At 34.4% G+C, this 27,303-nt stretch overlaps 3 protein-coding genes across 3 annotated transcripts in view; 2 read left to right on the top strand and 1 right to left on the bottom strand.

The window, feature by feature from the left end:
* Positions 1–1,956: 1,956 nt before the first annotated feature.
* LOC109539138 lies at positions 1,957–22,080 on the top strand. The gene is made up of 14 exons (XM_019906746.2): positions 1,957–2,152; positions 2,311–2,457; positions 2,708–2,969; positions 6,875–7,157; positions 7,219–7,473; positions 7,543–8,308; positions 10,866–11,111; positions 11,167–11,428; positions 11,484–11,593; positions 11,650–11,802; positions 11,858–12,021; positions 12,075–12,249; positions 20,893–21,160; positions 21,385–22,080. The coding sequence occupies exons 2-14, from the start codon at positions 2,386–2,388 to the stop codon at positions 21,648–21,650; spliced, it is 3,282 nt and encodes a 1,093-aa protein (XP_019762305.2). The 5' UTR covers positions 1,957–2,152; positions 2,311–2,385; the 3' UTR covers positions 21,651–22,080.
* Positions 16,410–17,213, bottom strand: LOC109539139 (E3 ubiquitin-protein ligase MARCHF3). Its single transcript, XM_019906747.2, has 2 exons — positions 16,890–17,213; positions 16,410–16,834 (listed from the first exon to the last, which is right to left on the bottom strand). The coding sequence occupies exons 1-2, from the start codon at positions 17,156–17,158 to the stop codon at positions 16,450–16,452; spliced, it is 654 nt and encodes a 217-aa protein (XP_019762306.1). The 5' UTR covers positions 17,159–17,213; the 3' UTR covers positions 16,410–16,449.
* A 1,223-nt stretch (positions 22,081–23,303) lies between the features above and the next one.
* Positions 23,304–27,303, top strand: part of LOC109539141 (zygotic gap protein knirps) — a 34,702-nt gene continuing 30,702 nt past the window's right edge. Inside the window, exon 1 of the mRNA XM_019906749.2 lies at positions 23,304–23,556. Within this exon, the coding sequence (XP_019762308.1) occupies positions 23,524–23,556 (33 nt within the window). The 5' untranslated portion in view covers positions 23,304–23,523. The remainder of the gene's footprint in view (positions 23,557–27,303) is intronic.

Below are 27,303 nucleotides of genomic sequence, written 5' to 3'. Positions count from 1 at the left end.
ATTTTTCCAGTTTTAGCCAAGTTACTCTTTCTTTTAAATGCTCAATAAAATTCGAATCCTTCGTCGCTTTGTAAAAAGTTTTGAAGTCCTTTTCCAGCGTCGAATTTGGAACAAAAATCAAATAATTTTCCATCAAAAAATGAACAGATTTAGCGAAAGTTTGTAACAGCTTATTTGGAAATCTCGTCGCCTCCATTCCTCTGAAGACCCTAGAGTTTACTTTACTTTTTTGTTTGCTTCACTTTTTATTCAAAAGCGCTCTCTTTTCTAGTTTTACTTAAAAATACTGACGATATGTTACACGAAAAATTGCAAGATAAATTTATAACTTTGTAAACATTTGACAAACATTTTTTCAGCGTCGAATTCGGGACAAAAACGAAAATGAATTCCTCCCGTTTTGTCCGAAAACCAGTAAGGTTTTTTCCAAAACCGATCACAGAACTAAAAGTTTTTAATCTAAAACGTAAACAAGCAATTATTTTCTGATTATTTTCTTCTTTTCTGACAAGAAAGAAAGACAAAATTAATTTTGCTGCAAAATTCGCCGCATTCATCAGTTTGCAGGAAACTTTAGAAAACCCATTTCAGCTTCAAATGTGTCACAAAAACCAAATAATTGCATTCAGTTTTTTACCGAAAGAGCAAAAGTTTACAAAAAATTGTTTTGGAAATTCGCCGCTCTCATCAAATCAAAAATCGYATTATTTTTTAGTTTTACTTAAAATACTAACAATATTTTCAGTGAAAAATTATAAGATACATTTTATTGGAACACTCGCCTCTTWAACCGCTTTGCAAAAATGTTTGAAATACTTTTTGCAGCTTCGAACTATGGACAAAYACCTAATAATTATTTCCYTATMAAAAAAGCGAAAKTTTAAAATCRTTTATTTGAAAAACTYTTGGAAACTGKRGTTTCTTCACTTTTAGGTCAATATTTCTGAAYAACACTGTCTCTAAACAGAYAAACCGCGTTTTTCTTAACGATTTACTGTAAAAYACTGGCAAACTTAATCTTTTACGGAARARATCCAAGAGATCTTAGATCTCTCTCTTCTTTGGACTCAGATCTGTWGCCGGGAAAATTTACATRWYTTTTTTYAGTTCTTTGAACAAAGTAGTAAAACGTTACTCAGAAAAAATGTKRATGACATTTTTTTAGATGTGAAAGTTCCAGTCTCGGGTCTCGTAAAGCTTTAAACCTAAATGTCTTATAACGCATTAACCGATGAGTTATAAATCGTTAACGCAGACAGCGGCAACAACTCAATAGCGCAACTCAACGCAGTATTAAACAGGCGTACCCCCCTGCACGATACATTTACTACATTTTTTTGTTTCAACTTGTAACTTAAATTTTGCCCAAGAATACAGCTATGATTTGAAAGAAAAACTGTTCAAATCGGATTACCGACTGGGAAAATATTCACAGTCAAAAGATAGGGAATATTAAGAAAACATTATTATATAAGAACTATTGTTTAAAGGTTGATTTAGGAATACGATGGCGCAATAATTTCACATAATGTCCAACAGTTTGCTGATCCAGAGGCTGTTATAATAATAAACCAAGGACCGCGCTTTATGTTCAAAAGCACGTTACAGTGCAGATTTCGCTTCCGCTTTTGACTCAAACAGACTGGAAAATCGACGACTGGAACATATTCAAAGCGAAATACGAAGGCTGCCTAATCGAGTTATCTCTGTTTCGAATGGGAGACAAATTATCCAGATTGCAGGCTTTTGTATCACTGTTGACTCAGCCTAATTGCCAGATTAGAAAATCCAGAATTGTTACTTAACAGTTGAATGTTATGGATCCGGTCTGGATGCGAGCAGAGTTGCGTTTTGAGTGATTCGATGTGTGATAGACACTGCGTCGCCTGAATCCAGATATGCATCCAGGCAGTGATCGAAGACAATACAATAAGCCAGACACCGATCTAAAAATACTCACGGTGTCGGAAAGAGTTGGGCGAGCCAACATTTCCGGCGCTATAAAACTCAGTCAAGCCGCCTCAACGCATAAGTGAACTAATTTTATTTGTTGTAGCTCGCCAAATGTGTTTTAAATTCGATCAGTTTTTTTATGAAACCACCAGTGTCTGCAAGTGTTTTTGGAGAGAAGGTTTCATTCACTGTATCAGCTGTAAGTGTTCCTAAGCGCGTCTATAATTAAGAGCGAATTAATCAAATTTCTGCCCAAACTGATATGTTAAAGATTGGCCAAGTTTCGAGGGTATTAGTGTGCCAAATTTTTCCCATTCAAAAAATAGCCGTAAGTATGCAATTATTGCTCAATTTCAGTCTACCCATTTTCATCGCGCAGTTCTGCCTCAAAGTTAGTGGCAGTTTCAAACTGAGGAACTTGGCGATGTTGCTATGAGTAGTCACGCCATATCCAACTGCCCAGACTCAAACATTCATCGGATAAGGGAATTTGAGCTGGAAAAAGTAAGTTTTTTTTTAAATTGTCCTCCAAAACCCTCTTGAGAGCCCAACGGATCAAATCCAATAAAAATTGCTCACTATGCTATGTCTACTACATACACACAAAACTGCAGCTCAAGAATGAACGCGACCAAAATATCTTTAAGGCTCTCACTTTCTGGCAATCGGCCAGGATCCTTAATGTAATTATATCATCACCTCGATTCTCTTTCTTCATAGTTCAACACTCAGCCAGCTGATGTGATTGTTTCAGGTAAATCTGATCGATGAGTTCGACATTCTACAAATCGTAGGCGAAGGATGGTTTGGAAAGATCCTCTTGGTTGAGCATAAAGCTACAGACACTGAAATGGTGCTGAAAGCCCTTCCCAAACCTTATACAGCCCTAGTGGATTTTTACAGAGAGTTCCATTATGGGCTCCAATTGGGATGTCATAAAAATATAATATCGGCCTATGATGTTGCTTTTGAGACTGCTGGGTTTTATGTGTTTTCCCAAGAATATGCACCATTAGGTAAGGCTCAGCCCACAAGTGTTTTATCGACGCAAATCGATGCAAATTTTTATGCATGCAGGCAGAATTCAGATCAATTGGAGATTTGAGTAGTTTCTCCTGAGATTGCTTTAAAAAATTCAAATTTTAATTAAGGATAGCTTGAAGGTTTCTCTAACATCGTGAATTTGGGGCAAATTCCTGATATTGGCAGAAAACATTAAACTGCGCTGATTCATTAAAGGTCTGATTTTTCAGTCCAAGTCCAAAAACCATTGTACCTATAATTAAATGTTTTATTGTAATTTCTGAGCAATATGGTATTAATGAAGCGTTTGCTTTCCGGTGGCATCCGTCCAAAAAACCTGCGCTATTAAAAGGTAAATGAAATAGCGATTTATAACACATTTTTCGTCTGGGATTTGGTTAAGTAGATACATTTTTATACATCGTTGTTAGCAATATTTATTTCTAACTTATAAATGCCTGTTAGATTCAATTTTGATGCTTTATTGTTTAGAGGCAAACTATCGAAAACGGGTAAGCTTTGATATTGACCTTAAAAGTAATAAAATAAAAAAAAAATCGAATAATTAAGCTGGTCTTAGTTGTAATTGTCCAGGGCTTCATCTTGAACAAAGTCAATAAATTCCCCCTTGGTGACTTTAAAAAAGTATAAATTCAAAAATCAACAATAAATTACTGTACCTATATTATGTATTTGTAGAAATATCATTCATTCTTGAACAGATTTAATCTTTTAATTTCCTTTGATACGATATATAAGCGATTTCTGCACAAAATCCATATCAACTTTAAGCGATTTGACCCTGATACAAACTGAATTTAATTTTTTCTAGTGAAAACCATGCGACGGACGATATAAAATCAAGAAACCAAATTTGATCAGACATGCACAGTAATTTAAAAATTAATTTTTGTTTAAGCAATGGCGCACCATTTTTCTCTCAAAAATATTCAATTCCATACTCGTAAGGATGACACTGGTACAAATAAGTAATATGGATTGTAAATCATGTAAATCCGTACAGAAAATTTAATAAAACAAGTTTATATGAAGTTTTCGTCTTAAAATAGACTTAAAATAGCATGTCATTAGAGAACACTCTGTATATTGTTAAAAGTTGTCTCTGTATATTCTTTTTCTTTGCTATTTAAACCTTGGCTTTTAGATACTTTTGTTATTTTAATATATTTTTGTTACATTTTTGACGCACTTTTGTCCGACCAAAGCTAATACTGTGTTATATTTGTCATAAATGGTTTTGCGCACAAACGATTGGAGTTTTTTGCTTAAGTTGAATCGTTTTTCGAATTGATATAATATGAAAATGAAAAGCAACTTTTTTGAGAAAATGTAATTTTCTACTTAATTTCACTTATATTCAGTGATGTTAAATATTGGTCACGGACTAACTTAAGTGGTTTCTGGAAAATTATGCGACTTATAAAACATACTATGCCCCCAAGAAATTCATAGAAAACTTGACTAGTTTTTGACGAAATAACTGTGAAACTCTGGGCTGCATAAATAAACGCAAAATACAAACAAAATTCAGAAAATTTTTCAAAATGTCCTGAGGACGAGTCACATAACACACAGCATTTCCATAGTCACACAACATTTCCTATCCCACATAACACACTTTGTGCCACGAATTGCATATAAATAAAACTCTCAAAATTTTATTCTTGAGTAAATGAATGCGAAACTACGACTGCTTTAATTAATATTCGCGAAAATCACATGCAATTTTAAAAAGTTTCCGAAAATTCCCTGAGAATGAGTCAAAATAGAAACGACTTATAAAGCACATTTTGGCCTATAAACGAAATACAAAAGTAACTGTTTTGCATTGTTGTAAGCTCTAACTTCCTGCGGAAATAAATGCCAATATTCGACCTGCTAATATCAGCCAAAACTACTTGCAATTTTGAGAAATTCTTGAAAATTGCCTGATAATGAGAAAAAAATTAAAACTTTTGCCACTTTTTGAAGACAGAATTTGCCCTACGAAGTACATATAAATACGCCAATTTGACTTTAATAATTCCGGAATAAATAAAAGCTAAACTCGCCCATGCAAAGCAAACGCAAAACCTCGCCAAACCACACAAAAAAAACTCGAAAAACTGGACAAAATTGCCTGAGGATGAGCGAAAATCAAACCTTTTGCCACCTATAAAACAGAGTTCACCTTGCAAAGTTCATAGAAGGGCACTTGTTTCACTTTGAACATTCCGGAACATATAAATGCTGAACTCTGCTGTGCAAACCAAACGACAAAACTCGAAAACGAAGCGCAATTTTGAAAAATTGTCAAAAATTGCCTGATTACTGAAAATCAGAATCTCAAAATTCTGAAAATTGTGATTTAATTTTCATCTTTTGCTTCTTAAATAGTCAGCTACCAAGCAGCAAAAATAGAAAAAATTAAAACTTTTTGATCATTGGAGACAGTTCCGAAACAAAAGCTGGATGTTTGCTCATAAAAAATACTTTTAAAAATTACTGAACCCATTTGAAACACAAACGTGGAGAGCTTGATTCATTTTTTATAAATAAATGATGTAAATAAGATATTTGGTTTCTGTAAAACTTTTGTTTTTGTAAAATAATAAGACGTAAAACCAAAGAAAAATTGATGCAAAACCTAAATTTTTCGGTACTTTGGGGCTATTTTGCAAATAACTGCTTTACACTCCCACATAAAAAAAACAGTTAAAAAGTAATTATAACGTATTCTTTTATAAAGATGGTTTAATAATTTCAGTTGGAGCTTTGAGTCCTTTTAGAGCTTTTAATTCTTTGGACTAAATTATAAAACCGCAATGAAAGTAAAGAAAATCCGATTTTTTTGCAGGATTAAAAATATTGCCGAAAAGAAGTCTCATTTTTGTACACGATAAATTAATACCTCTTTTCAAAACATAAAACTTTACGAACCGAAAATGGGTTTTTAAGCAGTTTTTTGCAGCTTAAACGGCCTCGGTCTTTGGATTTTGTAAATTGTTATTTTACAAGCCGAAAGAAAATTAAAGCAAATTTTGACCTTTTTAATCTGTTGCAGATGCTTGAAGAAGTAACCTTAAGAAGTAACCTTCAAGTAACCAATTACTGTTTTTAAATTTCTATTTTGCAAAATCATAGAAGTATTACCATTAAAATTAGCAATTTTTCACTTATTAAACCCTCTACATAGTAAGCCCAACTGTAGCGTGAGTCTAATAAAATAATACACATCTAAATATAAAAGAAAAGAAAGACCCTCCTGAAAGACCTAAAAAGTTGCAAAGCCGTTTAGAGATGAAAGTTTTAGTACATTTCTTACAAAGACCTTTGTATAAAACTTTGATGCCATAATCTTCCTCTACAAAAAAAACTTTTCAGAAAAAACCCTTACTGAAAAAAAACGAAAAATTGGTACTGAAAGTCAGAGAAAAAAAAGCAGAAAGGTGAAAGAACCGAAATTATAAAGCTTTAGAAATCTTCGACCAGATCATTTATAGATTTGAATAAAGCCAAAAAAATTGTGTCGAAAACCATTCTTTTTTGTGATTGCTTTTGCTTAAGATAGTCAACTGGCCCCACTTTCGCTTTTCAAGTCCCTTCAAAAGTCTAAGGAAGAAAGGAGAACAAACCGAATTTAAAATTATAATGATTGGCTTGTCAAGATACCTGTCTCAACTGGACAACAGTAGTAAAAAGACAAAATTCGGGGCTTAAACCTGGAAAATCCGTCAGTTCTACGACCTTAAGCTAGTGAGCTACTAAAATCTGTCCTAAAGCAGATTTACACTACACTACACTCTGTGATTATTAATTTAATTTAAATAGCACAATTGTTAGCTTAGACATGGATTTTTACTAATAATTTCTTCTAAAACTCCTTAATTGTTTGCAGGAGACTTAACATCAAATGTATCCGAAATCGGCATAGGAGAACTGCACACTAAAAGAGTGGCCAGACAATTGGCCTCAGCGCTGGAATTCATCCACAAAAAAGACCTGGTTCATCGGGATATTAAGCTGGATAACATTTTGGTGTTTAAATCCGACTTTTCCCGGATTAAGTTGTGCGATTTTGGCGAAACCCGACCGGCAGGGTCGGTTGTTCTGCGCAGAAATGAATGGTTACCGTACGCAGCTCCTGAAATTTTAGAGGTTCCAACAGATGAAACCTATATGTATGTATGAACTACCAGTGCAAAAGTCGACTGGAATTTATTGCAATTTTTCTTCATTCAGATGCAAATCCTTGCATGATGTGTGGCAGTTTGGTATCGTAATTTTCGTGTGTTTAACTGGATGTCTTCCATGGCAAAAGGCCGCTTATGACGACCCCCGGTATGTCCGATACAACAACTGGCAGAACAGCACTTTACCCATTCTTCGGCAACCAAAGATGTTTAAACTGGTCTCATCCAGAGCGCAGAGATTTTTCAAGCGATACCTAGAGCCAAAAGAAGAACGACGACCAAATGATCTGAAGGACGTGTACAGGTAGGTAAGTCCAGAATAATAACTTTTTACATCCATTGTCGTCCCGAGCCTACTTAAGCGATCTTGCAGATATCTAGACGATAGATGGATGACCAAAGGAATGGAAAAAGCCAACGAGACTTTAGTGGAAGAACAGGGCTTATGCCCGTCAATGTACAGTTTCCACAGTTCTCCAGATGAAAAAAATAAGCTTCTACATACGCTCACTCAGTATGGGCTGGAAACTACGGTGGATCGATGTGCAAAGAAGGACCGCATAAGAAAATGGATTGAAAACAGCGTCATAGTCGAGGAGGACAATGAGGAAGAAGTCGATGAGGAGCAACCGATGATCTCTTTGAGAACGCAAACTATCAAGAACATAAACAGCGAAAAAGAGCGCCATCGCAGACACCATTCCAGAAGACTGAAGGAAAAAGAGTATAAACCTCCAGTTGACCCCAGGATCCCTCTCGCAGTCCAAAAAAATCAGTTTGCAACCAGGTCTATCAAGGATTCGACTGTGGTGATTGGAAGGGCGGAATCAAAGGACGCGCTGGTTGAAAGCAACTCTTCCATGCACTTAGTGGCTGGTAAAAATCAGTCAAATGGCTCAATTAGCTCAAGGAATAAAGCAGATAAATTTGGAACTGGACGCTCCAAAAAGGTGCCGAAAAAAATTTTCAGTGCTTTGCCATTTAAGAACGTCAGTATCCAGCCAAGTTCGCTTCCAACTTCTTCAGATAGTGCTATAAGCAGCGATAGCTCCACTATTAAGTACCAAAGCCTGAAAGTACTACAGGAGAGTAAAATTGCTGATGTTCGAGAACAAATCCAAAATAAATTAAAGTTAGTCTGATATTGATTAATATTGTTAAATATTGAATAAACACAACATTTTTAAAGTTGTTTTTTTGCTAAAGCGACAACACCTTTTTTGGGACTTGTTTAGAGAAACCGCCTTGACCAAAAGGCATTTTCCACTTCTGTAAACTTCTAGATTATTGAAACTCCAAGCAATTACAGGGTGTTTTCAAAATAAGCGATTAACTTCACCGATAATGTAAAAAGAGCAAAACATGAGAGCAAGTCTCGATGTAAAATGTTTACAATGTGAATCTCATAAGGCGTCTCAACTCTGGGGCTTAAAGTCAAATTTTTTCCCACATCTTCCAATATAAATTTATTTAATTTGTTTTATTTTAAGTAGTAGAATGGGTCTATTTTTACATAAACTGGTGTAAAATTTGGTTGTATATGTCTTCTTTATGGTTGATAATAAAAATAATTTTTAGACGCAAATGTAGTTTTATTTTATCAAGAACTCACAGGAAACATTTTTTAAATCTAAAAGACAGTTTTTTTCTTCAGCTATTTGTTTTATTATTTGAATTATTTTTTTACAGCCCCCATAAGGGTAAACATTTGATTTGGCCCGTGAAGTAACAGAAAGTGAATGCGACGTAATTTTCCTCTCCGTGAGCTATTGAAACATTAATTATACACATTTTTTCAAGCTATGTCCTTAACTAAAACCAGATTAAAAAGTTTAAAATTTAGAAGATATAATCAAGCAAACAGGGGAACAAATTTCATTAGTGGCAGAAACATTTTAATTGAAATTTCGCCGTTGTCCCAATCCATCGTATTAAATGCATAAAAGGCAACATCGCAAACGGTATAAGCTTCAATAGCTTTATGGAAACATAGCTCCAAAATCACTTTACCAAAATAAAGCTGGGAAATATTGAAAAAAGTATAACGTTTTTGGAAATATAATTGATAATTTTTCAACACTTCTCGAAATTTGCGATTATTTCTCTAGAGGTTAGGACTATTCAGTAAATCTTCATGAGAAAACGCAGCTGTTGAGAGGGTCTTCCAAAAATGTTCTAATAAATATTCATACATTTTTAAATGTCTCGGAGATATAAGCCGTTAAACTTGCACTGCTCCTTAATTTTTTTTTTAACTGTTTAAAGGTTGGGAATGTCTAAAGACGCCTAAATAAATAATTTTACTTCTATCTCTTTAGAGGTTGGGTCTGGTAAAGCGTAATGAGGAAAAAAGCTGTACTTGGGTCGCTCTAATTGTCTTGTTAATAATTTCAATATTTTCTGTACTTATTGTGTTATAAGCTTTAAATTTGCAGTGCTTCTTTTTGTGTGTGTGTGTCTTTTTCAAGTTTTCTTTTTTCAAAAAGCCTAATTAGCGTATAATTTTTTTTTAAATCAAAAGGCCTGTGTTAAAAATTTTCTTATATATAAGTATTTAGTACTTATGCCTTATACCTATCTGTCTTTTTTTAGTTTTTGCTTTTCACCTTCTAACTGTTAAAAATTTCTAATAAAATCAATCATGGAAAACATAGATTCTAGATGTTCTAAAGAAACGATCCTACTCATTATTTGGATATTTGTAACCATTTCTGAAGTGCAATTAATAACAGTTTTATTTTTCAGATCAGCTTAAAATTACTAATTTGACTTCTACCTATGTAGAGATTGAATCTGTTGAAAAAGCGTAATTTAGAAAAAAATATGTAAAAATATCATAATAGAAACTTTAATAATTTTTGTAGTTGTTGAATCGGTAACAATTTATATTTTCCCTTCTATATTTACTTCTCTAAAAAGTTCATTTTTCAAAGGAACATTTCTGAAAATTTTTGATCACCAAGATTAATTTGAGTGATTCCATTTCATCCATTTTTCAATAAAAGCTCCTAATCTCTAGCGGTTTCTTAATGCTTGATATTTTTGCTTCTAACTTTTTAAATGTAAAAAATTTCTGACAAAACCAGATTGCAGAAATATCGTTCAAGGCACTGTTTCGTTAGAAGTTAAGATTTTTTGGTAACGAGTAATTGAAAAAATATATTATTAAATTAATAATTTTAAGAAACCATTTCTTGAGCTGCCCTATCAAAAATATTTTAATCATAATATTTACCGACCTTCAATCGTTTTGAGTTATAACTCACAAAGAAATGCAAAAGTATAACTTTATTGTTTGCATATTATATTTATTTTTGTCTGAGTGTTTTCTTTAAAACCTATTTTTTAATTAACATACATATTTGCAGTTTTATCTGATTTATTTTTTAAAACATTTGCTTATTTCCTCTGTATTAAACCCGATTAGCTATGATATAATCTTATATCTAATATAATAATGTGCATTACAAAATACTTTAACACTTTCTTTTCCAACTAAATTTTAAATTTAACTTAAAAAATACCCAACCAACTCATAGCCGCGCCCGTAATTCAGCCCAATGCTTCTTTAAAACTCCGGCGTTCTCAACGTAACCACAATATTGATCGGCGTCGACTGTCAAGAATTTAAAAATCAAAACAGAAATTATTGTGGAATCAATAAGTTCTATAAATTTAGTTATTTTTAGCTGATAGAGCATAAGAGACCTCGAAATGAAAATGGCTCATTCAATGCAAGGAATTTACTCACCGTTGCCTCAATCCTTGAGCGATTCGGACTCTGAGAAGGAAATTAGCATGGACCCTATATGCACTAGCTACAATTCAAAAAATACCAATAAGTCAGAAAATTCTTATCGACAGAACGGGAACCGCATAGGGCTGGATGAGGACACAGTCAAGATTAAACGGGGGGCCAGTAAAATGTCCACAGCTCGAAAGGTGGGTGAACAATTCCTAAACAGTGGGGCCCTTCTGGACAATCTCGTATTTCCAGCTTACATTTATTTGCTCTATCATCCTGTGCTTTTTGCCTGTGCTCATTTTTCTGTGGGTTTTGCCTTGCTCAGAGCTAAACACTTGTCCCATAAAAATTTCCAATTGGGAATATCAGCAAGAAGGCATTGAACTGAAGGGGCCAATTAATCTCGCCAGTGGGGCATATAAAACGAACTACAATCTGGTTATTATGTACAAAGGGAGCATCAACAGCGATAAAACCCTTAAACACGGCATCATTTCTCTCATGGGGTTAACAGGTAATTGATCCAAAATAAGTCCTCAAAACGTGGGTTTTTTAATATATGTATTTAGGCAATGTAGCCTGGGACTTTGAGCAAGATTCTGTTCCCATTGAAATGGACTGTAGCATTATAGATGCCAATCAGGATGGCCATTTAGATTGCCTGGTGGTGGATTTAAAAGTAACTTTAAACATTATTTATTTACCAAAAAAACATCAACTTAATGTACATTTTAGGGTCTTAAAGCCATCGAGAGTGTTTCTGGCCAAACTCTTTGGCACGCCCATTCACAAGAGGAAGCCAATCGCGTCACATCTTTGATGCATCCAATAGCTATAACCGATCTGGATAACGATGGCGTTGTGGAATTGTTATGTGTCTTAAATTCGGTAGTCTATCCAAAAACACCAAGTGACTGCTCTTACATGTATGTTCATTCCTTAGATGTACTTCCTGATTATATCGGGCAGAACAGGCGTAGCCTTAGCTAACATTCCTATTAAACATTGCGGAACGATCAAGGACATTTACAAGCCAGAGAAAAATGCCCATAGTTTTACATACAGTTGTGGAAATGCCACAGACAAACCCGTTGTGTACAAAATAGAGTAATACGATCACGTCTAAGTTTAATCGGCTGTTTAAGTCTTTAATATTTCAGCTTCGATGAATTGGCTAAGGTGTTCAGGGATTCGAGGTACGACATGCTCATTGAACAGATCGCTTTTCAACCCAGCAGCACAATTTCGGTTGCAAATAGAAAACTGACTGTAACAAATGAACCAAATTGCCCAAAGTGCCACAGTCAGCTTGCATTGTTTGACGAAAATGGCAAGGTAAGGATGTAGTTGATTCTGATTTTGGTGTTTTCAGACAGCATTCGGCTAAAAAATGACGGAAAATAAAATTGGTGTTACGGGTAAATGTTGAATATTGCCTACCTACTTTGTTCGGAAAATGTTGTGTTCAGGAACTTAAAAAATGGTGATGAATAAGTACACTCTTTTTATGAGAAATTTCCGGTGCTACCAAGCTAGAAAGGGACTGGTCTGGTCAAATCCTGATCTCTTTAATTTGCACCTTGTGTTCGTTTTTTCCCAATTTGAATTTGGAATAGTGAATATTTTTTTTCTCAATTACATTCAATGCAAAATTTTGCCTATTTGTTTCCAATTGCATTATGATTTTTTTATTATTTCGATAGCAAATGTTTATAAAATGGCCGTATGTTTGTTCGCGGACTCTTTAATCGGTATACAATTTGTCCAAGATCAGAAGCACCAATATGGGGATATCGGAAACCGTAAATAACTTGGATAAATGGGAAAAAATGGGGCAGCTAAAAGATTAATTAAATAGCGCTCTCAAATCTTTGTTACGAATTTTCGTTTCCGACTTATTTGGAAGACTGAAGTTTTCGAATCTCAATAGATTTTTTCTGGCGTTAATATCAAAGCTGGGGCGAAATCGACTACACTTTCTCAGGGCAACTGTAGGACAGCGTTAAAACCACCTAATCAGTTTTTTGTCTCAACGTTTCGGTTTTAAGAAATCTTCATCAACTTAACAACATTTTTTAAAATACGGCCCTGTTTATTTGCAGGCAAATTGTAAAAACTCTTTTCTTTCTGATCTCAACGATGTATAACAAATTGACTTTTAGTTATGTTTTGATGGACTTTTTAGCAAATATTCGAAAAATGGTAAACACGGGAATGCTTTTCAAATCTGGTACTGATATGGATATGTATTAAAATTCACTTAAAAAAACTATTAAAAATGCCTAAATAATGTAAGAAATGATCAAATGATCAAAAATATTACCCACATTTTCGAAACACAAATAGCATCTTCTAACTGTCGACTCTAAACAGGTTTGATCATATGGCGTCACACTCTCAAAAGCTGCAATAACCAATCTACCGAGTTCTTCTTCAGTTGCTTAATTCATAAACTTAATTCTTGATGATCCCAGAAAAATAAATCACGTGGAGTAATATCGGGTGACCGTGCTGGCCAGGGCGTCTCAGAACCGACAGATATTCTCTAACCCTTCTTGAGTCGTGGGCAGGCGCACCGTCCTATTGAGACCAACAATCGCGTACTTCGGCTAAAGGCAGATAGAGCGCTTCTTCTAAATAAATTTGAAGCAGATTTATTATCCTTGTTCCCAAAATTCCAGCCCATATATTAAGTCCGACCTATGTTGTGTTGGTGTCTTGACTCCCTGTATAAATGAGGATTTTGCTTGCACCAGAAATGTACATTTCTTCTGTTGAATACACCATTGCTGGAAACTAAACTTTTATCAAATACTCTCCTTTCCATGTTTCAAAATTATCCTTCTTTGCAGAGACAAAATCACTTTTTTGTATAGGAAATTTTGCCTGTAGTTTTTTAATATGTTTACTAATTTAGTCTGGTACATTTTTATCTCTAAGCGCCAAAATGTTTACAATTTCCACAATAATGATTTTTTTAAGTGATCAGAACGTAACTACCTTCACATGTTATAAATCGTTGAATTCAGAATAAAAAGAGGCTTCACAATTTGCTGTTAAACAGACGTAGTCGTATTTGTAAAAACGAAGTTGATGACAAACATTTTGGCTGCATTTTAGGTCTCAGACCGTGCCCAACTTTTCATTAACAACAACTTCTTTCCTAAATATACTGATAATTCTGATTTATTTTCCTGACTGCGTGTACTTGTTATGATATTCTCATCATTCCTGGGTCTCAGTCAAAGTGTGAGGTAAAAAATTTGAAACATCGTTTATTTCATTACGTTTCGGCGAGACAACAGCGCYATCATCAGATTTAAAATTTACATAAACTACAAACACCAATTCACAATTAAAACATATATACAAATTATAATTTACAAAGTGTTAAAACATTCATCAGTTTTTGAGGAAAAAAAATTGTTCCTTTTGGCAGAGCAAAACACCCGAAAATCAATACATTTTTTAGACATAACAGTAAATTATGATAATTCAGGTGAAATAAAAACAAATTGATATACAAAAGAAGTTTGGTCAGGAAGATGCTTAAACTATAATTCATATGAACCCCAAAAATATAAAAAAGCGTAATAACTGCACTTACAGATAGAGCTATAAAATTATCACATCGAAATTACAGGCAAGAAAATTTTAAAAAAATCAGAAAAATAATACTTAATAATAACTACCCAAAAAAAATTTTTGAACCAATAATAAAGCGAAGAATCAACAAGATTTACAATTAAACTAAATATAACAACAATGAGAAACAAAGAAAAAATATCTATATAATATCACTAACATATATTCCAGAAATCAATAAAAAAATTTCAAAAATATTAAAGCCACACAACATTATAATTGCGGAAAAAACAAAACACAACTTATCAACGGAATGTTTCCCAAAACTAAAACCAAAAACTGACAAAATGGATGTACCAAATATAGAGTGAATTATTTAGAATGTGATAATACATATATAGGACAAGCTAAACAATATTAAAAAAAGAGAATGTACGAACATAAATACAGTCTGAGAAATACTAGTGAAAATAAAACAGTATTAGCACAACATGCGCACCAAATGTTGCATAATTTTGATTTTGACAACGCAGATATATTAATTAGGGAAACAAATTGTCATAAAAGAAGAATCCAAGAAATGATACAAATAAAAAACCATGCAAAAGCAGTAAATTTCAGGTCAGATAACGACAACCTTAGCAACATCTACCAAACCCTAATAAAGCCATAAGTATGGAACACCCAGTACACTAGTGAAAAATGTAACCTATTTCTGCTTATCTCAATACATGCATACCACTTCCCTAATTAATATATCTGCGTTGTCAAAATCAAAATTATGCAACATTTGGTGTGCATGTTGTGTTAATGCTGGTTTACTTTCACTAGTATTTCTCAGACTATATCTATGTTCGTCCATTTTCTTTTTAAATATTGTTTAGTTTGTCCTATATATGTATTATCACATTCTAAATAATTCACTCTATATACAGTATTTGGTACATTAATTTTGTCAGTTTTTGGTTCTAGTTTTGGGAAACATTCCGTTGATAAGTTGTTTTTTGTTTTTTCCGCAATTATAATGTTGTGTGGCTTTAGTATTTTTGAATTTTTTTTATTGATTTCTGGAATATATGTTAGTGATATATATATTTTTTCTTTGTTCTTCATTGTTGTTATATTTAGTTTAGTTGTAAATCTTGTTGATTCTTCGCTTTATTATTGGTTCAGAAATTTTTTTTGGGTAATTATTATTAAGTAATATTTTTCTGATTTTTTTAAAATTTTCTTGCCTGTAATTTGGGTCTGATAATTTTGATGATGATAGCTCTATCTGTAAGTGCAGTTATTACGCTTTTTTATATTTTTGGGGTTCATATGAATTATAGTTTAAGCATCTTCCTGACCAAACTTCTTTTGTATATCAATTTGTTTTTATTTCACCTGAATTATCATAATTTACTGTTATGTCTAAAAAATGTATTGATTTTCGGGTGTTTTGCTCTGCCAAAAGGAACAATTTTTTTCCTCAAAAACTGATGAATGTTTTAACACTTTGTAAATGATAATTTTTATACAACATGTTTTAATTGTGAAGTGGTGTTTGTAGTTTGTATAAATTTTAAATCTGATGATGGCGCTGTTGTCCCGCCGAAACGTAATGAAATAAACGATGTTTCAAAATTTTTACCTCGCACTTTGGCTGAGTCTCAGGAAGGATGAGAATATCATATACTGATAATAAAAGCTTTTCATATGCTTCTACGTTACGGAGGCATTCAAACTGAAATAAAATGTTTAAAAAAACGCGCAAGTAGCACAGAATAAAGCTGTCGCAAAGCTTTTTGAACAAACAAAATGTCTATTCGCTAATCTACGCGCACAAATCTACACCTTCACTTGAACTCCTTAAATAAACAATGTGGATTTACTACAAAAATGAATCCGGCACACGAATGCATTCTTTGTTAAAATATAGTGTACATTTATTATAAGGCACATGCTCATTTACATAACTTGCGGTTGTACAATTTGTGTTCTTCTACAAGGAATTTGCAGTCGTATGTTCACCGTTCTAGTCCACCAAGTGTACCAGGGCACATAGTGATCCCTGAGCAGTAGATAAATCGATACCAGATACCCTAGTAAAATAATGATCAAGAACGAAATCAGGCTGAATTTGATCCAAGATTTTTCAACGCCGACTTTCTCTGCTTGGATCGCGAAATATTCCATCCCATAGATGCAAATGAATAATAACCCCGATGTAACCAGAGTGAGCAGCACCCCAATTATGAAATCTGAGCGAATGTGACGTCGGTTTCGTGGATGGCAAATCCACAGTCTGATGCTTTGGCACAAGCTGTATCTCTGGGTCTCTATCGCATCATATCTGAAATTAGTGCAATTTTACGGAGATTTCCTGGGGATATTCGAGAGTGTCTTGCCTAAAGTTGCACAATTCGCAAAAATTCCTGCCAGACTGGTTGAGCCAGCGTTCCAAACAGCTCAGATGGATGTAGGCCAGGGTTCCCTTACAATTGCAAGGTGAAATGAGCGGTTCTCCAGATGCAACCGTTTGGCAGATTCTGCAGCATGAAAAATTAGCGGACGGGACTTGAACTGGAGGTTTAGGGGTAGATGGGAATTTCGCCGATCCGGAGGACAAAACATCGAAATTTTTACTGGAATTGCTGGCGAAAGGTTTATCTGACATTTTAGTTTCATTGCCACAATGTCATATTTGTCTCCTATCTGGACACTGTGTGAAGGTACATTTGGAAGGGTAACTGATATTGCTTGTGTGTGCTTCTCCGATATGTTTTGCTGACTTATTATGGTCCTCTTTTKAATSCTATTTTTTATTTTTTTGCTTGTTTCCGAACCGATTTCTCGAAAAAACTCGCACAAAACTGGTTCCTCTCGATRTACTTTKATCTACTTGCTACCCSCTTTTTCACCAAATACTCCAGAACCCAAAATCGATAGTTTGATTTGTGAAACTTTCGTATGTGAAAGAAAATATGTTCGCACAACAAGAAACTCTTTATGTATACAGAAAAATGCAAAATAGATGTTCCAAATTCAAAAGGCTTACGAACATTGGATTTAAAGTGTGCACACTACAATTATCTGCATTATAGTCAGCCTCAGAAGCATTATTATGCCATTACGCCGCTCAATACTTTGTTACATTTTTCCTGATGAAAAGCTCAATCTGCATTAAATAATATTATTTATTAGTTATTTCTCATGATCTGATTGTCAGCATTTTGTGGGGCAAAGTGCGTTCTATAAGGAGAAAACGTTGCGATTTAAAGTCATCTTCAGTTAATTGTTAGGAGGCTTTTCAAGTGGCGTTTGGTTTTAACCGTTATTTGTACAGGCCGGAGTCTGAAACAGTTTTCCTCGGAAATCAGTAAATCCAGATAATTTTTTGTATCTATTTTTTAGGGCATAGTTCGATAACTGGAAATGGTTGCGAATTTCAGTCATTATCAGGTGATTTTCAAGAATTTTTCAAGCCTGTGTTCGGTTTTTGCCGGCCAGAGTTTAACAGTTATTTCGTCTGTAACGTGCGATTCTTGAGAAACTGAGAAAGTCAATTTTGAGTGCATTTTGTACCACAGAGTCTCTTCTATAATTGAACAAAGTTTCTATTTTCAATAATCATTAGGCAAATTTTGACAATATTGCAAATTTGTCTCTGGTTTATGAGGTTGATTTTGCAGGCAGGTTTTTCAAAGTTGCATGTAATTTTCGACGAAATTTCAGCAGGTCGTAGTTCTCTCTAAACTCCCAAATTCAGAAAAGTCACCTTTTGTTAAATTTTGTACAAGTAGAAAACGTTTTACTTTTTACTCATCCTCAGGAAATTTTCAATTTTTTTTTCAAAATTGTATTTATATTGCGTTTGTTTATGCAGGTCGGAGTTTCACAGTTGTTTCTTCAAGAACTAGTCAAGTTGGGGATTGACTTCTGTATGAATTTAGTAGGGCAGAGGTCGTTCTATATGTGGAAAAAGTTTCGATTTTGAATCATCATCAGTAGGCCTGGGTAACACTGTGTTGAGTTCCGTATTTCAGTTGTTGCAGCTCTCTGAGTTAATGAGCTTTAACTCATTGGTTAATGAGTTATAACTCATGGCCGATGACGGAATTTTAACATCTTACAAAAAAATACATCAACATGTTGGTTTTGCGCATACGATTGCTTGAAACTATTTGGTTTAAAACGGGAAAGTTCGGAAATTTTGATCAAACGTAAAAAAAATTCAGAGTGATTAGGGTGACGAGTTTTCCAAAAATTGATTGTATGCTTTTGATTTCTCTGGTCGTTTTTTGAGAAAACCTAAATTTTGTTGAAAAAAAAACAAGATAACATTGTTTCGATTTTGTCCCAAATTGAAAGGTAAAATGGGTATTCGAAAAAGACGATAAAGAAGACCAAACTGTAAAAACGACGACTTTTCTTGTAAATCCACCTTTTAACTTTTTTGCATAAAAGACTTTCAGTTTGCCAGTATTTTACAGTAAAACGTTAGTAGCTTTTTCAAAATAATCTTAAATTGGAGCCGATAAGAGTTTTCTAAAATTCCATACAGAGCGATTAATGAGGCGAATTTTCTAACAAAATTAATTTTGTAATTTTTGCTGAAAAGACCCCATAATTGTCAAAAAAGAAAAGCATCAGAAAATAACCGTTTTTTTTAGCCTTTAATTAAAAACTTTCAGTTTTTTGATCGGTTTTTGACAAAACCTTAATGATTTTCGGGAAAAAAGRAAGACWYTTATTTTCGTTTTCKYCYCGAATTCGAYGCTTAAAAAGTTTTTGTAAAATTTCTACAAAGCTGTAAATTTGTCTTGTAATTTTTCGCGTAAAATAYATCCAGATCGTCAGTGTTTTTAAGTAAAACTCTACAAAATAGAGWCTTTTTAAGTAGAAAGCAAAAAAAATATATATTTCAGTCACGAGTTTTCCAAATAATTTATTATAAACTTTCGCTTATTCAGTTCATTTTTTGATAGAAAATTATTTGATTTTTGTCCCAAATTGGAAGCTGGAAATGCATTTCAAAACTTTTTGCAAAGCGACAAAGGAGGCGAGTGTTCTAATAAATTCTAATAAAATGTATTTATGTATGTTTCTTGCGATTTAAGATTGTCAGAATTTCGAAGTGAATCTTTTGAAAATTGAGCATTTAGAAAAAAGAGTAACTTTTCTAAAACTGGAAAATTCTGAAAAAATGTTAAAAATATTATTGATAAATGGCCCTTAAAATATCAATGCAGGCCGAAAGTTTACAGTTATTTACGCAGAAAATAGTCAAGCACGGGATTCGTTTTTGTATGACTTTTGTAGAGCATAGTATGTGTTATAAGTGGCAGAACGTTTCGATTTTAAGTCATTCTCAGGATATTTTAAATTTTTTAAAATTTGTTATATACTTTTATGCATGTTTATGCATGCCTAAGTTTATGATTCAATGTATCAGAAACCAGTGAATCTGCAGATTGATGAGAGCCGTTGGTAGGGCAAAGCTCGTTCTCTTGAGGCATTTTCATGCAATTTTTGAGAAGCGTTTGAATGTGCTTTTGAAGTTGCTCTTAGAATCCTAAGTTGGGCATTTATTTCCTTGTTATACTGAAAAGTTGGAGAGTAACCTATATGTACTATGAGTGGAAGACGTTTCAATTTTCAATCATCCTCAGTAAATTTTCGGGAGTTTTAAAAAACTTTCTTTGTAGTTTGTTCGGCTTTTTGCATTGCTTTTCATTTTTGAAGTTGCTTTTGCTTGTTTAAGTTTGACACTTCTTTTCTTAATATCTAAAAAAGTGGGCGACATTTGGCGTTTGTTTTCTCATAAAGAAGAAAAGTTYGAGATCACCTTTACGTACATTTCATAGGGCAAAGGGGCGAGTTTCTACGAGTGGAACGCGTTTCAATTTTCAATCATCCTCAGGAACTTTTTAGAATTTTCTTAGTATTTTGTGCGTCTTGAAGCAGGTCAAAGTTTCACACTTATTTCCTCAGAATTATGTCAATTTTGGTATTTACGTCTGTATGAATTTTGTTTTATAAGTGCCAGAAAGTTTCTACTTTAAGTCATCAGCAGGCTGTTTCCAAGATTTTTTATTTGTGATGGAATTTCGGGATGGTTTATGAAGGATTCAGTTTGGGATTTTGTTTCTCAGAAACTACTGAAGCTCCAGAATCCCTTTTCGAGTGCCTTTGGTAGTGTAAAGCGCATTCTGCATGTGCAAAATGTTTCGATTTTGGGTTTGATTTCTGCCTCTGTTATCTGATCCAATCAAAATAGTGCTACCATTAGAATGGAAAAGGTGATACCTTACTTAATGCTACCCCTTGAAGCACTATTTCCATTCTTCCTCCAACAACTGGCCGTTCTCCAGATGTTCACTGTCCACCCAAAAATTACCCTTTTTCCAGTTAATGAAGCCTTGGAAATATGACAACGCCTACATCATGAATCCTCGGCCGTTCTCTTTCCAATCATCCTACGGAAACAAAAGTAGATTGAGAGGACATTTGAACGGTTTTATCGTGAAGATTTGGCTGTGGACGGAGCATTACAGGAAGCTGAGGCCGACACAGCGTATCAACAAGCGCAGTGTGTTCGGGTACGAACTGAAGAACTTTACCTACTATTCCACTGATATTATCGAGAATGTGATGCTGATTACATTTAATGATTCAGGTATGTGATTAGATAAGATGCGTTTTTAAAAATGGCCTTCTTGAAGCGAAGGCAAATAATTCGTGTGTTCTTGTTTTGATTGTGCTGATCGATCGACATTCGGAAATTTCCCAATAATTTCGGTTTTAAATACTGGACTTAATCCGGGACCGCTGGTTTTATAACTATGAGACCGATGCAAAGAAACCCATCTGCGGTTGTGCCGATTGGTGATGTTTTTGCAGATGTACAAATCATCAATGCATCATCAACGGAAATTCATCAGATCTGCAAATCCGTAAACGGGTCCGAGCCGGACTGCCAGCCGAGCGTCGAGAATCAAAAGGACAGTCTTCTGGTGGAAGACTTGGAGCATGATTCGAGCCGTGAATTGGTTAGTTACTCCAGCTCGTATGTTCAGAAGGGCGAAGATTGGAACTTGATGAGCTCCCTCACGGTGTTCCGACTGGAGGAAGAGCTGCCCAAGATGTATGGAAGTAAAAATGCATAATTTTTCGGAAACTTCCGTTTGGTTTGTTTGCTGAGGAATGGTTTTGAGTGGGCAGGATGGTGGGGTGAGACGACAACCCAACCCGGCCCTGGACTTGCCTACTTCAAAACTACCTGATTGTGATCCAGATTAGACGTTGTGAAGACTACTACTCATTTCCAGCCACAACATTTTCTGCGTTTTCAAAGACAATCTTCCTATCGCTCTGTTATTCGATTTTCCCATATCTTCTTCAGATATGGGCTTCAAGCGAGGCATTTGATTAACCCTGTATATTAGATGCACATTTTCGTAAGAGCTTTAGCTAGTCAAGTGGCAGAGTAGGTGTATCATTTCCCATTGGTTGAGTGTTGAGTACTCAAAGGTGGGGCCACGTTTGCAACATCCAACATGTTTTAATCTGTAAATAATAAAAAAATTACTCAAAGCACCTAAGCTGGTTTCAATTGCTCATCGTCTGACCATCACACCGCAGGTGCATCGATTTCAAATATTCCAAGACAATAAATTAAGCAAACATGGCCGTGCTATTGTCGACAGTCCGTGTTTGCTGAATGTTATTTATTTACATTTTAAGATCGACGTGACCTTTTCGATGTGTCCTCTGGAGGACGATCCGTATATATGCGTAATGTAAACATAAAACTGTTTAATAACTGCTTATTTGCGCTGATGCGCGCCTACTTTCGAGATTTACGGCTGCGTTTTATGATTTAATTGGTAGGTGTTGAATGGGAAAACTGGCGAACGGAATAATAAAACTACTCCTAGGAAATTGTCTGGTCGACAATTTGTTGCTGAATCGGTTGACTGACCTAAAACATATTGTTGCCAATCGGATCCAGTAACTCCTCCATACCGTTTAAGGTCGACAGAGATGATAGGAATATTTCTGGAGAAGTTCAGCAGTTGTTTTTTTTTGGTGTAGGTGCCTACCTAATTTTGTAGAATGTTTCTGTACAAACGAGATTTTCGATCTGAAAAATGTAAATGTACGATTTAAGTTCAGTTTACTAAATTATGTGTCTCAATTCAAGCGCAGTGCTCTGATTGTTGCGCGAAAAAAATACTAAAAAAATGTTTTATGTTAATCCTATTTACTCCTGTAAAGCGAATCAACATCTCACTTAAAGAGAAAGTGGCGATTCGGTGCAAATGCAGATTTCCAAAGTTTCTATTCGATCGGCTTGACCTCGTCTATTGTGCTTTGATAGAATCTTCCTCCCAGAAGGACTTTACCAATAGGCGCTTTTATAAGGCTCCTTTTATATTTTCACCACAAAACCTTGGCAGTTAGAAAAAATCGAGCAACAGCTTGAAAATTCTGGAAATGCCCCCAGAATGATTGTCAGCGACTTTCGTGTCTTGCACTATTTCCATACCCATCCACCGTGCTTTCATTAAACTCAGTAAACAATTTCGAAATTAATCAAACACACTTTACGTCTCTTTGGTACTCTTAAGTCGAAATTAAGTTATGCCTTCCACCTGTACACACATACGTATTTTCAAACATATTACACAATTTTATTTGCCTATTGATATTTTTTTTCCGATTCATCCCACTAATAAGTGCCAAGCGTGCCGATTGGTTCAGGCGGTAGTCGTCGCTCCGGCGACTCCCAATAAGAAGCATGGAGGTGGTACTGTGGGCGGGGCGATTGCAAATTCGACTGTAACGGTACGCCACCTGCAGGTACCCAAGGTAACCACTTGGTGCTGTGGTACAGCGGGAAATGAAGCTGCGTTAGTGCAATCTGTGCGGTTCCCGGAGAATATACTGAGTGATGCGCCTAAAGTAGTACCCGGGCCGAGTGAGATGACGCGCGTATTGAGTAAAATCGAGTTTACGAGAGTTTATTGATGTGGATCAATGGATTATGATGCAGCTGCTAACTATGCTATTGTAAGTACCCACTTTTCGGCTTTTGCATGTAAAAAAATTACGCCTTAACAGGTGCAACCACCTAGGAAATCAGTATCATAGTTTTCAAGCTGGTACCTAGACCAGGGCTTTTTGAGATAGTTTGCATTGTTGGGACGGTTTATTGTACAGTTTTTCCACACTAGAAGACACCTCGGTAATTTTTTCACATTTTTTACTTTTCCAAATTTTTTTGTCTATTTTTATTTGACCTTTTTACCTACAGCGATTTCAATTTCTACAACATTTTATTGATTATCAAATCCCGATCTGCTCTTCACATTTGGTTTTCATTGATTCTCAGAGTTTCATCGAGCCGTTGTCATTCGATTTTCCTATTTTTGTAAATTTTAACAGTTTTTTATATTTTTTAAGCTGCAGTTTAATTCTGGCTGAACTGTTTCCTCTTTTGCTTTTCCAAACCCCCAAAAAATAGAGTTTTCTTTGCTTGTCTACTTGTGTCCGCTCAATTCTAAACCTTCTGAGTTCTTAAATGCACGTAGATCCTATTGTCACATTTTTGGCAACGAACAGTGTGAAAAGGTCAAAATATGCTCTAAACTTACCAAAAGATTCTTAAAATGTCCATATTAGCCCAGAACGGGGCAAATATAGCTTTATTATACCCACTTCCAGATATTAAAATCAAATGGGTTTAGGTCTGGATTTTACAAGTTTTTGAATATTTGACTCATAGAATACCAAAATCTGTCCAGATTAACCAAAGCAAGCCGATTTTTTAAATATTAAAAAAATCCCGTGTAAACTATATCTACACATTTCATAGCGACTTTTTATCCAGCAAAAAAGCGACGCATTCTTATCGACAAGATTTTGCTCAATTTACAAAGATGCATTAAAAAAATGGAGCAACAATTAATTGAGGTGAAGATCTTTTGAAAGGATTTCAGATTTTATGATCAAAACAGAGGAATAATGGCAGTATTTTGCTGCAAGTTGTAAGAATTAATAAGTAAAACCTTTGGAAAACAGCCAATAGCTGAAGACGTAAAAAGAAAGTGCTGGTTTTTGCAAAACAATTACCTACTGAAATAATCCTAAACACAGTATTACAACCAGCAAATGAAAATTTGAGTGAAAAAGAGCAGAAAAATGTTTGTTTTGTAAAGCGTCGTAAAGCAGCTTGTTTTCGCATCGCAAACTAGCTTGTATCAAATCTGCACTGAGAATAAAATTAGATGCCACAAATAGAAATACAAGCAAACAGAATAAAAAAAAATTTAATAAAATAAACACAATTTAAAAATAATAATGATCAAAAGCCTGTATTATCAATAAAAAGAAGAAACGCCTGCAGACTGGTGTAAGGGCAAATATAAATGCTCCAATTATACACAGGAATGTAATAATATGTATTGTTACGTTTCCCGGGGTTCGAATGATTCCAGCAAACCAATAAAATAACACAACAACTTAATGTATAATTTAAATATGTATGGTGGATCATCTGCATGTAGGAAAGTTTATCGGAATTTATCAAAATACTTCATTCATTGATACTAAAAATCAATAGTGAATAAATAATTATTTTAGAAATTTGTCAAATTTGTTTGTGTAACGTTTTTTAGATTCCTGGTTTTACTTAAAGCTATAAATAGGCGCTAAACATACACAATTTTCAGTTATTTTCTAACCAGCTAGCTTTAAAACTTCCTGTCGAATTTTGATTTACAAAATTGGCAAATCCCTCTTCTGTATGTGGGTTGATTCATGAAACTGGTTAATTTTACAGATTCTTAATTGTTTGCGGTTTTGTTAAAGACACATTTATTAGCACTGTAAATTTGTGTTTGTTTGTTTTTAGCTTAAAAATACTCGAACTCAACATCTATTAGTCGGTAGCAAATATGAGAGTCTTCAAGTGTTTTCCCATTTGTTTTACTGAATAAATTTCTAATAATGCGAATGCGAACAACGCTAGAAATATCACTTTTTGTTTGTTTTGTTGTGTTTGTTTTAGAATCGAAAATTTTAATAGAAACGATTTTTTCAGAAATCAAACGAATTTTCTTTGAAATCGAAGCTCTCATTTGCAAGTTGAAAGGAAAAAGTTTCTTATATCAATTATCTTGTTGCAAAGAAGATACTTACATGAAAATCCTTTGAATGCAAGAACAACACAGATCAATCCGAAAGTCAGTCATGGCTACTTACTTTTTGAAATTCTCGAAATGAATCCAAGTCTGCTTTTAATCTTAATCACATACATCCAAGAAGAAATAAAAACAGTTAAAATGCGAATGCAACCTGTTTTAGTATCAAAAATCCAAACGGGATTTAGCTCGACAATCGCGTTCTATTTTTTCCCCACAAAAAAGTTTTGGTGAAAAATGATGCTCTTGATAATGCCCGGATGGTCCCGAACGACCGAAAGCGAATTTTAACATAAACCAGGGATAAAATGTTTTCCAATAGAAATTTGTTTGAAAAACGTCCAGGTTCAAATTTCAACAACTCGCAAAATAGTTTTTATTTACCTTTGCCCTTAAGTTTTTCTTTTGATAAATAGCAAAAAAATGTTCAAATTGAAATCGCTTTCAAAGTTCTGAAAATCGGTAATTTTTAGGCCAAAGAATCCGCACGTTTTCATTAAAAAAGAATCGAACTTTTACTGCAAAGGCATTTTTGCTCATTTGTGGTCAGTTTGCCACTCTCACTTTGGGCCTTGAGGGCTTATTAGCTTTTCGTAAAAGTGTTCAAGTTGGTGGCAAAATTTTACAAAAAAAATAAACTTTAAACGAAAACCACTTAGAATTAAATTAATTCATTGTTCTAAAGATGGATCTAATCAACAAAAGCATGCAATTGGGCACTACCGCATTATTAGTCCAGTGTGTTGGAAACAACACTTCTGAAGATGCTAGCCATGGATGTTAGCGGAACGTCTGGGCCAAATTCCTAACGACTACGGCTTTAAAACCCAGAAACTACCAGTTGTTGAAACTTTGAAAAGTGGGTAAAATCGGTTGAGATCCTCAAAATTTGGGGCTAAAATATAGAATAAATAACAGTCAGCAAAAGCCAATTAAAGGAAAGTGATTAAACTTTTCTAAATGTTGAGTTAGTGTCTTATAATTAAAACGTATTTTAATGGGTTATTTGGTCCATTTTTGCATTTATTTATTTTTAATTGACTATATTATGGAGAAGAGCATTTTTCAAAAGCTGGGTGATTGCCTAAGAATTTTTAAAGAAAAATTGTTTCCACTTTTGAAAATTTTGCAAAACTACAGATGAGTGGCGCTCATGTACACCACTTAATAATGTATGTGGCACTAGTAGTCGAAACGTTGCAACCAAGCTGAAAATTGGTACGCGCCTGAAAAGACATGAGTCGAATCGATCGCAAATGTTGCCAAGGCGGTCTTAGACCAAACGGCACTGTACCAACGCGATAACAACAAAATCAATTTTCCATTGCAAAAGCAATTAACCGGAATTAGTAAATTAATTAAAAATTAATCAATTGACAATGGCTTTCGTTATAAAAGTCACCGGGTGATCGACTGCCAGTACTATGGGATCTCTACTCTTAATCTCCCGTAATGGTTTTTTTATGGAGATTTCGCGGCCACTTATATGGTAGTCCAGAAGTTATGGTATATGTAATATGTATGTTCGAGCACATTAAAAACGAATAACAAAAAGCATCACTATGGGAGAAAAGACGTTTCCGAGTCGTAAAAACGGTTTGTTTTTAAAGCGGTT

Source organism: Dendroctonus ponderosae, unplaced genomic scaffold, assembly GCF_020466585.1.
Source record: "Dendroctonus ponderosae isolate FM_Combo_2020 unplaced genomic scaffold, Dpon_F_20191213v2 Dpon_F_20191213_9, whole genome shotgun sequence".
NCBI classification, from domain to species: domain Eukaryota; kingdom Metazoa; phylum Arthropoda; class Insecta; order Coleoptera; family Curculionidae; genus Dendroctonus; species Dendroctonus ponderosae.
This window is presented reverse-complemented; position numbering and strand designations above follow the sequence as displayed.

What these genes read in the sequence shown, in the direction of transcription:
- LOC109539138 (XM_019906746.2), top strand. Translation starts at nt 2,386, where the DNA reads ATGAGTAGTCACGCCATATCCAACTGCCCAGACTCAAACATTCATCGG. An exon ending in CCAACAGATGAAACCTATAT is followed by an intron (nt 7,158 to 7,218) that starts GTATGTATGAAC and finishes TTCTTCATTCAG; the next exon opens with ATGCAAATCCTTGCATGATG. An exon ending in GCCTGGTGGTGGATTTAAAA is followed by an intron (nt 11,594 to 11,649) that starts GTAACTTTAAAC and finishes TGTACATTTTAG; the next exon opens with GGTCTTAAAGCCATCGAGAG.
- LOC109539139 (XM_019906747.2), bottom strand. Translation starts at nt 17,158, where the DNA reads ATGTCAGATAAACCTTTCGCCAGCAATTCCAGTAAAAATTTCGATGTT. An exon ending in TGCGAATTGTGCAACTTTAG is followed by an intron (nt 16,835 to 16,889) that starts GCAAGACACTCT and finishes CACTAATTTCAG; the next exon opens with ATATGATGCGATAGAGACCC.